Source organism: Panulirus ornatus, chromosome 49 (genome assembly GCF_036320965.1).
Source record: "Panulirus ornatus isolate Po-2019 chromosome 49, ASM3632096v1, whole genome shotgun sequence".
Classification (NCBI taxonomy): domain Eukaryota; kingdom Metazoa; phylum Arthropoda; class Malacostraca; order Decapoda; family Palinuridae; genus Panulirus; species Panulirus ornatus.
The window spans coordinates 7,649,811-7,663,335 of NC_092272.1; the positions used below are offsets into that span (position 1 = coordinate 7,649,811).

A 13,525-nucleotide genomic window follows, 5' to 3' on the forward strand; every position below is an offset into this window, starting at 1 on the left:
TAACTGTAACCTTTTGCCTCATTGGTTTCCCCCTTTTCCATGAACACCCCCCCCCCCTCACCCCCAACCCCAATGTAAGCTGAGATGTTATGGGGAACTGAATGCTCTAATGAAGACCATCTCATTAACACTATATATTTTTTTCATACTTGATTGCTGTTAGTGAGGAAAGGTTGACAAAGAGGATAGATGTGTCGGAAGTGGAGGGAACAAGAAGTAGGAGACCAAATTGGAGGTGGAAGAATGGGGTGAAAAAAGATTCTGAGCGATCAAGGCTTGAACATGCAATAGGACAAAAGGCAAGCATGGAATAGAGTGAATATGGAGAATAAAAATATGTCTTGGAAGGAGGTAAATAAAGTGCATAAGACAAAAAACAAATGGGAACATTGATGAAGGGGCATGGGTAGTGATGAAGTGAGTATTTTGAAGGTTTCTTGATTGCCTGATGATAAAAGTGGCAGATGTAGAGCATTTTGATCAGGGTGGTGTTCGAAGTGAGAAGGTCAAGAAAAATGGTTTGGTTAAGAGAGAAGAGGTGCTGAAAGCTTTGTTGTGGATGAAATCTGGCAAGGCAGCAGGTTTGGATGGTACTGCAGTGGAATTTATTAAGAAAGGGGGTGAATGTGTTGTTAGATGGATTGATGATTCATTGTGTGTATGGATCATGGTGAGGTCTCTGAGGATTGGCAAAATGCATGCATAGTGCCATTGTACAAAAGCAAAGGGGATAAAGGTGAGTGTTCAAACTATAGAAGCATATGTTTGTTGATTATTCCTGGGAAATTATATGAGAGGGTGTTGATTGAGAAGGTGAAGGCATGAACAAAGCATCAGATTGGGAAGGAGCAATGTGGTTTCAGAAGAGGTAGAGGACATGTGGATCAGGTGTTCGCTTTGAAGAATGTATGTGAGAAATACTTAGAAAAACACATGGATTAGTATGTAGCATTTATGGATCTGAAGAAAGCATATGATAGGGTTGATAGAGGTGCTTTGTGGAAGGTCTTAAATACGGTGTGGGATGTAGATTGCTAGAAGCAGTGAAAAGTTTTTACCAAGGATGCAAGGCATGTGTACAAGTAGGAAGAGAGGAGAGTGATTGTTTCCCAGTGAAAGTCAGTCTGCGGCAGGGGTGTGCAATGTTCCCATGTTTATGGATGGGGAGGTTAGGGAGGTAAATGCAAGAATTTTGGAGAGAGGGGCGAGTATACAGTCTGTTAGGGATGAGAGGGCCTGGGAAGTGAGTCTGTTGTTGTTTGCCGATAATAAAGCACTGGTGTCAGATTCAAGTGAGGAACTGCATGAGTTGGTGACTGAATTTGGAAAATTGTGTGAAAAGAGAAGGTTGAGTCAATGTGAATAAGAGCAAAGTAATTAGGTTCAGTAGGGTTGAGGGACAAGTTAATTGGGATGTAAGTTTGAATGGAGAAAAATTGGTGAACGGGGTAGCGGTGCTGTTTCCTGTGGGGTGGGGTAGTGTCAGGAATTGGATGAGGGCAAGCAAGTATGAATATGTACATGTATATATATGTTTTTTTTTCTTTCATACTATTCGCCATTTCCCGCGTCAGCGAGGTAGCGTTAAGAACAGAGGACAGGGCCTCTAAGGAAACATCCTCATCCAGCCCCCTTCTCTGTTCCTTCCTTTGGAAAAAAAAAAAATGTCTGTATATGTATGTATATGTTGATATGTATATATTCATATTTGCATATATGGGCATTTATGTATGTATATGTGTATATGAGTGGATGGGCCATTCTTCATCTGTTTCCTGGCGCTACCTCACTGACGCATGAAACAGCGATTATGTATAATAAACAAATGTGTATATATTTAGTCGCTCTTTCCTGTATCACCGAGGTAACGCCAAGAAACAAAGAATGGACCATCCACTCTTATATACAAACATATATATATATAAATGCTCATACACACACATGCATATACATACACAGACATGTACATATATACGTATGTACAAATTCATACTTGCTTGCCTTCATCCACAAATATAATGCAAATGAACATACACTTTTCATAGAATACATAATGCCCTCCAACAGCAAAGATTCAAACTTGAACATAAAGGTACTACGTACACGTAGGTGCATATATGTGTATGCGAGAGGATGGTCTTTTTTCATGTGTTTCCTGGAGCTACCTCACTAATGCTGGAAATGCCAATCAAGTATAACAATAAAAAAATATTATAGAGTAAAAAGCATAGATTTTGCAAAACCATATACTATAAAAAGCATACTAAACTGTGTTAAAGATTTGGGGTAGAATGACTAAAAGAGGCGAGATAATTTAAGTATTTAGAAGCTGTCTTGTGTAAGTTACGTGATACGGAAGGAGAGATAAGGGAAGGGGCAGTATAGGGTAGAAGAGTTATTGGGTCCCTTGATAGAATAATGAAGGATAGAGGTGTAAGTTTGGAAGTGATGAGAGGATCAAGGAACATCATAGTCCTCCCAACCCTGACTTATGCAGCCAAAACATGGACATGGAATGAATCATATAGGTCAAGAATCCAGGTTGTGGAAATGAGCTATTTGGGAGGAGCATGTGGTATGACTAGATGGAACGAAGAAAGAAATGAAGGGGTGTATGAGTGGTGTGGTATTGCAGGGAATGCAAAGTGAATAAATTGTAGAGTGGTAGAATGGGTGAAACATAATATTTTGAGGCAGTTTGGGCATGAGGAAAGAATGCACAAATTGGAGTTTACAGGGAGATTGTATGACATTACAATTAAAGGAGTTGCTGTGATAGGATAACCACCCATAACATCAGGAAATAGAACAAATGAATACTGGAAGGAGATAAATGGTGGAAGAATGTCTGGAATAGTCTATACGAGGAGGAATGTGAGGACAGGGATGAGTAGAGAGACTTTTGCCATTGGGAATGGGCATCAGAGGTACAGAGAGATAGACAGCTTTGCTGAAGTTCATTATACACAAGGCATTCACAACCTTTTGTCTGTTCTCCACATCACTTGCCACAACTCTTACTTCACATATCTCCACTTCCAAAACACCCCACATCTGCCTCCCTGTCATCAAACACATTTAACAGTCCTTCAAATCTCACTTCAACTTATCACCTCATCTCTTCCTGATACTAACTTATTTACTCCCTTCACAGATACTCCCATCGAGGTCCTTCCAAAAGGTTTTATCATCTCCAAGGTTTGCTGATATTTGCTCACTCTAACTCTAATTTTCCCTCTTTTTCAGCCCCTACAGCTTTCTGTTGACCTCCTCCCACTTTCTGTTGTGTATTTCCCAATAACTTGCACTTCTTCCCTGCAAAGAATGCTCATCCATCTCTCTTTTCTCTTCACTAGCAGCTTTACTTCATCTCACCACTCACTCCCCTTTCTCACTTGTTGACTTCCACTTTGTGATTCCACACTTGTCTCACATAAGTAAGCACTGCTTTTCTAAATAATTTCCATTGTTAACCCACTCCCTTTGGTTCATTTTCTCTAATCTTTTGTCATTCTATGCTGTGTCTTTTCAGGTATCTCTCCACACAAGGGTTTTTCCAAGTTAACTCGCTTTCACCACCCTCTTCCTATCCACATTATTTCCTCAAAGCCTTTACAAACTTTTGCCTTTTCCTACATCAATTCATGGTTAGATATCCCACCATCTATCCCACTAAGCACATGTACATCCATGAGTCTCTTTTTTTATATACATTTATTAGTACCTAATCCAATAACTCTCACCTACCATCTCCCATGCTTACCCATGTGTACTTCAGTATCTCCCTCTTTTTAAACAAAGTATTCCAAATTACAACTTCTTTTTCAGCACAGACCTCCACAAGCTGTTCATCATTTTCATTCACAGCAATAGGGACCTAATGTTCTCTAATTATACCCTCTACTGCCACATTACCCATTCTCACATTCATGTCACCCATCACTTGATCCCTCCCAACAGAAGTACCGACTCTCACATACTACCAAACCACTCGCTTCTCTTTCTTCTCTCATTTCCAGGAGCAAAAGCAATAATTATCACCCACCTCTCATAATCCAATTTCAGTTTTACCTACATCATTTTGGGGCTTACATCCTTACACTTACACACTATCCCACAACTCCTCTTTTAGCAGAAGTTCTACCTATTCCTTAACTCTCACCCTCACATTAACCCCAAACTTTACCCCTAAGACATTTCCAAACCATTCATCTCCCTTCCCCTTGAGCTTTGTTTCATTCAGATTCCTCTCCACAAATGTACAACCTCTATCTCCCCTGTTCTCATCCTGTTTACACCCACAGATATTCAAATGCCCCTGGCCTGTGCCTTTGAGAAAGATGAAGACTCCTTGCTTGGCTCCATCTTTTAGAAATTTTAGAAATTGCATTACAAGGCAGAGAGGGTTTCCAGTCCCCTACTCCCACCCCTCTCACTTGCTTTTTATGACATGCAGGGAATACGTGGGCAGTATTCTTTTACCCCTATCCCCATGGCTAATTTTTTATTTTGCTATAATGATACTGAGGAGAAAAGCAAGTTAAATATTGTTATGGTACCACAACATTGGCTAATAAGGAGGCTCTCATGTACATTTCATTGTAGATCCATTATTTACAATGTCTTAATTCTGTATTTACCCCATATGCAGTTGTGGCGGCAAACGACCTGCGGTGGCCAACGACAGCTGGAGGAATGTTCAGACCGTTTGTCGAGGTCAACCTGATTGGCCCTCACTTGGCTGACAAGAAGAGAAAGTTTGCTACAAAATCCAAGTCTAACAGCTGGTCACCAAAGTACAATGAAAGTGTCCAGTTGTAAGTTTTCACTGCTCTTCCAACTGCTCTCACTGGTGAACAGTGCATGAAGTAAAGAAACAGGGATATTTTGGGAATATTGTAATACACAATTACTATCTGTGGTATCACTGATAATGGAGTAATAAGTAAAATATCAATCACATTCAATAATTACAGAATTTTACTGTTTTCAGTTTGATTGGGAGTGAGGAAGGCCCAGAGAGCTTTGAGCTGCACATATGCGTGAAAGACTATTGCTTTGCCCGTGATGACCGTCTTGTGGGGGTTGCTGTACTTCAGCTTAGAGACATTGTTGACCAGGTAAATTTTGTTTATCTTTTATATAAACGAGCAGTTTTGACTTACCATTTGCATAGTAATCATAACCGTTATTTCACTGCTTACAGCAAAGTGCCAAATCACAACCTATATACTGCTTAGAAGGAAAGCAGCATAGCCACAAAGCCAAACTAACTTAAGTAGACACCTTCTCTAACGACCATATACAGAGAGCTATCACTGCCTTGGCAAATTTTGCCCATAATATACCTGACAACACTTAACTCTCTTATCTCATTCTTTGTAATTCTTGATTTTCTTGCAGTAAGCAGTATGTGCTAGACTTACCTTTTGGCAAAATGGTAGGAGCAATAGATAGTAGTAGAAGGTAGGAAAATTTAGGCATTGACATCTCTCTATGATTTGATGATAACCCAGACATACAAAGGATCACATTCAGATCCTATTCAACTTTGTCACGACAAATTATATATCAAATTTAAAATCCCTCGTTAAAATATCCCTCATTTCATGAAATATAACTGATATAAGAGTTCTTTTCTTAGGGCTCCTGTGCAACATGGCTTTCTCTGGGTAAGCGGTGTCACATGGATGAAACTGGATGGACTGTGTTACGAATTTTGAGTCAACGCACTAATGACGAGGTTGCAAAAGAGTTTGTCAAGCTCAAGTCTGAAGTGAGAGGTGAACCACCTATCACCCAGTAGATAAATGAAGGAAGGAGCTTTTTGCTCTAGCAAAAAGATAACCTCCATTATCCAGTGATGGATAGCAGCAGTCAGGTTCTGTGAGCCATCAATAATGGGAGAGGGAACCTCGGTTCTTATAGTGAGTGGCTCCCTGTAAAGGAGGATGCATGAAAACTCAGACCCATCACAGGATCATTGGAGGGCCCTTCATCCTCAAGTGGCCAAGTCCAGAGGTGACCTCTAACGTCCATGGAGACTTGTTCAGTGTGAAGTTTGCATGCATGGCTGCTGATTGATGAAAAATAAGCACAAACATTTATTGGTGAACATTCAGGGTAATTAATGATCGAGTTAATATAGGGATTTCATCAAACTGTAGACTACTCTTATCTATATTTTGATAGGATGGAACCATCAGCACCTGGAACCTAATCTGCTGATGGCATTACATGTTATATTTGAATACGAAATATCCAAAAGAAAAACAAGCTGAAAGAATTGGGTATGTTGCAGCCATGCAAAATTATCAGAGGGAATGTCTGTGATACAGTACTGTGAATGACTACCCTGGACTACATGTGTGGACCGTCAAGAAGATATAGTAAGTAAGTGCAGAGTTACAAAATAGAAATCCGTACAGAAGCTGTGTTCTTATTTCAGTGGAATACAAGTTCTCTGCTCTTCCAAAACCTTGTTTTAAAGTTTGTAAAATAGTATTTTGAATTATTTAAAGATGATGGTGTTCATTCTGTATAATACGATACTGGTAAGTTGTACAACACATACACCAGTTACAGTAATATATTGTAATGAAGGAAGTGTCCCAGTAGCTTGAATTCTCAACATGGCATATGCCATGTTACTGTCCCATTTTCTGTGGTGGTGTGAAAGAAAATGACTGAACCTAAAGGGTTTCTTTCCCATTTGCTGTTAAGTGGTCATAGAGTAAGTATACTATTTTGTGCTACATTACTCTTTACTTCTCTACAAGTGAGAAAATAATGGACATTTGAATTAATCACATGATTTAAGTTGTGAGCACAAACTCTTATTTTTCTATGTGATCTTAGCACATATTATCAAAAGGTGCACATTCATATTTCGCCTTTGACCTCGGATTCAGATTCAATAAGCAATCCATTGTACATATCATTTTACCATTAGGTTAGTCCTCATCTGTAATTATGAATAATTGGGTGATTGTTATGTATTTTCCTAACTTTTACTTTAACTGGTTCAGATCCACTGCTTCGGACAGGGGAAAGATTGAGGATACAGTCTGTGACGTTGATTGTTCAACTAGTCTATTCGTGGTGCATTTATTTGTCCTGAAACTAGCCAGAGTAAACCATAGTTGGTTTGATAATAAAGCCCACTGTTCTGCTCGCAACAAAAAAGGAAAAAGTTTTAGCAACAGGCTAACTAAGGTCCACTTTGGCTTTTGGCAAGACATTTGTTGCTAGTTGGTGTTTACCAGTGTGAGTGTGTGTGTGTGTATGTAAGCATGCATGTGTTTTGTCTGGACTATCAGTATGTTTTCTTAATGAACGGGCACATATTGTACCTGTTAGATATTGGCATGTTTGAACTTTTGCTGTGACAGGTAACCAGTGCACTGACTGGTTGACTGTCAGCATTCATGGATATTTTATACAAGATATGGAGTGTAGCAGAGGTTACTGAGCCTTAGACAGAATTACATTAAGATGTTGAAGATATGAGAAGTGTATGCGTCATTTGATTCATAGGTACTGTTTGTGATTGAATAACTGAAACCAAATACATTAAATTACTAACAAAAATTAATGAATAATACAAGTATCTTAGTATGCTAGACTCGATTTTTTCTTCAGTTATAAATCACTTACAGATTTGTGCAGAAGTATTTGACTCTTTAGGTTAATATATTCAATATTGGCATGCAAGAAACAAAGCTCTGTAAAATTTACTTTATGACAATTGGAAAATAAGATTTTCCAAATATTTCATGTGAAAAAAAAAGAAAAAATGTAAGTTAATATGATGCTAATGTGATCTCAGTGCTGATATTGCCAGTTGCTCAGATATTGTATTTTGTTGGCTTACCACATGTGCAGAAGTTATAATAGAGTTGGTTGTTTGGGAGTATATGGATGAGGGGAGAACTAGGGGAGCTACTAGAGGGGTAGGTGACCTCAGGGTTGTGAAAACAGGTTTTCTATTCGGATGTATTACCTTTAGGGACTAATAAGAATCAAGATGTTTAATAAAAAAGACCTGGTGAGTGGAATCGGGTTGAACAATATGAATTTCATGGAATTTGGGGCAATGATGAGCAGAGATTTAATCTTACAGAAAGGGAAGTGGTGTAGAAAAAAGAGGGGGATTTTAAAAGGGGCCTGAAAGGTGTAGGAGAGCATTATGAATTGGGAGATGATATAACTTGAAGGGAAAGTAACTTAGTAGGGAGAAATTGATTAGAGATGTATGGATAAAAGTGATCTAATAGTCAGGACAGGTAAAGCATATGATGATGAGATATGTAAAATAAGGAGGATTGTAGTGAAATAGAATTGGCTCAAGATGTAGATGAGGAAGCTTAGTGTCATTATTAAATTCTGTAGGAGGGAGGGTTATGCAAGAAGAGAACTTTAGGCAAAAAATAAAAAGGAAGTAATAGGTAACCTTCAAGGAGTACTTGTCAATAAAAAACTTAAACTTAGCAAGGTTTTTAGATGCAAAGTGGCACGAGAAAGTAAAGATAGATTGAAGAGAAAAATGGGGGGAGTTAACTGAAAAGGATGAACAGAGACAGGACGTATATTGAATAGGGTGACCTATGAGAGAGACGAACAGAATAACTAGATGGGGTTTGGGAGCATAGGTTTAATCAAGGTGATCTGAGAACTATAGGTAGCATCGATAACCTAACTAGAGGGAAGGACATCAGACTGAAGCATCACTAGAGGGCTACAAGGAGAGCAACTGCATGACTGTGCAAGCAAGGATAAACAGAATCTTCCATTTGAGTGTACATAGTTGTCCTTCATACCCAGAAAGGATAAATTCCTCTCCTACTGTACCACTCCATTATCCAGTCTTTTCCTCCATAGCAGTGAACATTCTTGGGATGTTAGGAACTTTGCACCCATCTGAAAGAAAATTTAACGCCTTGTGTTTGTGTTTTTGTTTTTGTTGAAAATAGGTGATCATGATTGGAGTGCATGATATAACATTCCATGTGTGTTCCATTACCAATCCTAACTTATCTTGTTACGTGTTGGCATGCTGTTTCCAACTCCAAGAGGCCAGGGGACTCTTGCCTTTATATCCAGGGTGGCTGTAAGGGTTGAGATTTCTTTATGCCTCTTCTAGATTTTTATGATACCACCTTACTAACCTATTGCAGCATGAATGGCATGGTGATCACTACAGGATGTGTAAAGAGGCTCTACAGGAAATATGTGAAGTCTCAGTTCAAAGCTTTTTGAGTCATTACACTCATCTTGATGTAAATATGTCATTTATCATCGTGAGTGCGATAAAAATCAATACCTATTAAATCTGTCAGGCATTCTCACTCTCTCTCTCTCTTTCTCTCTCTCTCTGTGGGTATGTCTTTAGTTCATCCCCAAGGTGGTACCTTGCCCATTTGTTGACTTCAACTATGGGAAACCACAATCCCATTTTTGACAACTTGTGTGCCTTTCTGTACCCATAACAGGTCCCACGGGGTCCATGATGCTTTAGTTGAATCACCGTAGACCCAGCCTAAGTGTGAGGGTGGGTGCGAGGGCAGTGCAGGCCGGTGGGTGCTTTGCTGTGGGTGATACGTACACATAAAGTGGTTGTTGGCACAGATTCAGATTCTACGATGCATACACAATTACACTACAGGGAATGGATAAAGTTGGGCACTTTTATAGCATGCACACACACACACACACACACACACACACACACACACACACACACACACACACACACACACAAAAGTGTAAAACTCTCTCCCCAAAAAGGAAACAGTAATCACAAAAACAGTGGCGGCAGGAATTTAAAAAATAATTAAGCACACACACACACACACACTGGTGTCTTGTATCAACTTACAGACATAAATACATGCTCATAAGAAGTAATTTCTTTTGAATGATGTATATACATTTACTATAAAGGATGACACTGATTTATAAACATATCGGGAAATTTTCAACATTCAACATACAAACATGGTAAATGCCAGAGAAACATTTGTCAGCCCTGGTTAACAGATGCATATATGAGTATTAGGGGATGGAAAGATTTCGGCTTAACAAATGCATCACAACTAATGACTGGTAATCCCTTATAGGTTTTACAACATACATACTAGTTCAAAACATACACACTAGTTCAATCAAGTACTAGGTAAGAAGCTGAAGGAAGGCTAGATAAAGCAGAGGAACCCTGCTTACACATGGATAAAAGGAAATTAGGTCGCAGGAATAGGACCTTGATTGCAACACACACACAAAATGTGCCAACACTGCAACAACACTCCATATATTAACCTTGTATCTGTGTATTACTGAACAGCTCATCCTGTACGCCATGTTACCACTAGTGTATCAAGTAAATAAATTATATGTAACAGAAACACTGTACTACGTCATGATAACCATACAAAGGGTATAATGCATGTTAACATAAAAGGCTTTACTGTGAATATAGTCATGCTTTCTCTTTAATCTTTCGTCTCTTCATATATACCAGGGTATAACATTTCAAGCGTCCTCCACTGCACTGCCAAGCGCACAGTTACCCCATCCCTGCTGGTACCTTGGCCAAATCAGATGTGTTTATTTTCCACTTCATATCACAATATAGACACTGTCCTCTGAAGATTCTCGTCAGATTTTCTTGTTAATGTGAGTGGGATCGAAGACGAAAGTTTTGGGTTTTTTTGGTAAATGTGAATGAATCCTTGCCTTCTTAAGTTGCTCCCTTTTGTTGGTACAGCTCATAGGTTCGTCTTCTATCCCAGTGGTGAATGGTTATTGGCATTCATATTATTATATCATATTAATTCCCAAGTGAATTGTAGTCCTGTAGTTGGTTTTGTTAATATTATTCCTCTATCTGAAAATAAAGGCCCTTTGAATAAAATCTGTTTCATTGTTATCCTTACGTAATTGCCTCCTCTTGTCTCCATTTTAAATGCAACCCATCTCGTTAACATTACCTATTATATACTGTTAACCCTACTTGTCTTTCTGTTTGAATTCTAGACATCATCCATCTTTGCAATGTTTTATTATACCACAAGACCTCGTATGCCCAAGATAAAACTTCCACATTGAAGACACAATACTCAATCCTCAAGTAACCTATGGTCCCACCTAGTGAATAAGTCTAGCTTCTCGAGCACTGAAGGAGCCGTGTGGAATGCAGGAAGGTAAGGCACTATTCTAAATAATGTAATGTAGGAGGGTAAGATACTGCTTTTCATAATAATTCTATTTCAAAATAACTCATTTTTTGTACCACAGGTACACCACCGAATTTCCGGCAACAGATGGTTTGTCAAAATAACTCATTTTTTGTACCACAGGTACACCACCGAATTTCTGGCAACTGATGGTTTGGCACCTCCTTTAGTTAGAACAAAATTACATGTGGGACTTGAAATTACAGCAGCCATCAGACTAGTTTACTGGTCGGCCACAAATGGCGTTGTGTATAGGGTGCGCTTATTTACATCCTTTACACTGCACTTGGCAGTGATACTGCAATTCTGTGAGATTCTTAGCATATTTTACTTAAATTTAAACCTAGCTATGGCTTCTAAGGCATATGAGAGTGTCAGTTGTGGTGTCAAACGTAAACACCAGTCCATATCAATCTAAGATAAAGTAGAACTGTTGAGAAAAATGGACTGTGGTGTTTCGGTGCATAAGCTGTGTGACATTACAGTATTGGCTCAACTGTTTATGATTTAAAGAAGCAAAGGGAGAAAATATTGAAATTCTATGCAGAAGAAGCAAATGATTAAAAATACCATGAAAGATGGTAAGAGTAATGAGCACGATTGAGTGATGATGGAATGGTTTCAACAGTGTCGGAGTGATGGAGTGGACTTGTCAGGTAGCATGTAATGGGCCAAGCTAAGTTGTCCCATAAAGAACTTAAATTACAACATGAGCATGACTACAGTGAAAGATGGCTTCAAAGATTCAAGAGGCGTCAAGGAATTTCCATGAATAGAGTGTGCGGAGAAAAGCGGCCTGCAAACCATGAAGGAGCTGCTGAGTATGTGGACGAATTTGTGAAACTCGTAGCTGAAGAGCACCTCAGTCCTGAGCAGGTGCATAATGCAGAAGAAACTGCATTATTCTGGCAATGCACACCTTGGAAAACACTAACAACAGGAGACGAAGAAGACCCCACAGGATTCAAACAATCTAAGGACAGACTTAACTTCTTAGGGTACTCAAACATTCAATATTTGTTTAATTTAAATTTCTAGCAGTCCATGGTATACTTTAGACACATGGGAGATGTATAATTAGTGGGTTAGGGGTGTGTTGATGAATTATTAGTGTGACCACGGATGGTCCAGCAAAATGGTTAATCCGGCAAGGCTTTGGAACCAAGAGTGCCAGAAAATCAGTGGTGTACCTGTATAACAAGATAGTATATTCTGTTTTTCAAATTTTTTTATGCCATGCTGATACATTAATCCAATTCCAGTAATACACTAAAATTTAAAGATGAACTTTCTTGATTCACATTTGGTACCCATTAAAAATGGTTAAACTATATGCCACCTCAAACAAATAGATTCAGGCGAAATTAAGGCAGAATTCAAAGCCTTAACTGCAGAAAATTTAAAGCAAAGATAAGAGATGCAGAGTTTGATAATGGCACTTAGTGATCTTAACCTCACCGTCTTCCCCCCCAGTGCCTATTTCCCCTAACATCACGGTCCATCCTTCCCTTGACCGCACTCTCCCCACACATTATCCTCTTCCATATCCATTCAGTGCCCACTACCTGCCCCAACCCACCACCAGTGGTATCCTCCCAACACAGCCCAGCCATGCTCCCATGGCTCCTCCCAAACCTTAAGTTCACCCTGCCACTTACCTCCCCCATCCTGATACCCCTTCTCATCCCCACCTAAACTCCTCTCATCCTCACCCAAACTCCCAGTCCCATCCCTCCAGTAAAACCCTTCCTTGCCCAATTTCTATAACTTCCTCAAAGTTTATGTCATATCTCAACCATCCATCCAGCCATTCCTCTCCTCCTTCTTGATGGGACTATACCCTCTCCCTTGCCTGTTGGCCATACCCACAAGCAATCGATTTGTAATACTCAGCGACTTACAAGAAAAGAGCAAAGAAAACTCTCTTGACCCGCTGATCAGAAATCTGGGTAAACACTTACTGGGGAATTTAAGAGCTAAGAGAACAGTCTTCATCTACCTCCATGCCAGAAATTCCCGTATTATGCAAAATGGTATTATACAAAATGGTAAAGATATTAAAGTACCAACTAAAATGTATTGTTTACTGGTGAATGTTGGGAGCAACCCAACAATAACATTTACCATTTAAAGTCCCCACAAATTTTGACTTGTGACGATGGATGGCTGGACAAGACCACTATCAGAGTGGCTCATTCTGAGATTTCCACTGGTGTGAGTTTTCCATTTACAAGTAATCCATCTAATTCTATATATGTGACCTCTTTCACAGAAAAATGCAGAGTGAGCTT

The 13,525-nt window shown here is 39.2% G+C and overlaps 1 protein-coding gene across 12 annotated transcripts in view; it reads left to right on the plus strand.

Annotated features, from left to right (window-relative positions):
- unc-13 overlaps window positions 1–10,912 on the plus strand; it is an 820,923-nt gene extending 810,011 nt beyond the window's left edge. For all 12 annotated transcript variants that reach the window (XM_071690929.1, XM_071690930.1, XM_071690920.1 and 9 more), the window contains 3 exons: window positions 4,652–4,817; window positions 4,994–5,120; window positions 5,645–10,912. In XM_071690929.1, the coding sequence (XP_071547030.1) occupies window positions 4,652–4,817; window positions 4,994–5,120; window positions 5,645–5,806 (455 nt within the window). In that variant the 3' untranslated portion in view covers window positions 5,807–10,912. The remainder of the gene's footprint in view (window positions 1–4,651; window positions 4,818–4,993; window positions 5,121–5,644) is intronic.
- Window positions 10,913–13,525: the final 2,613 nt, after the last annotated feature.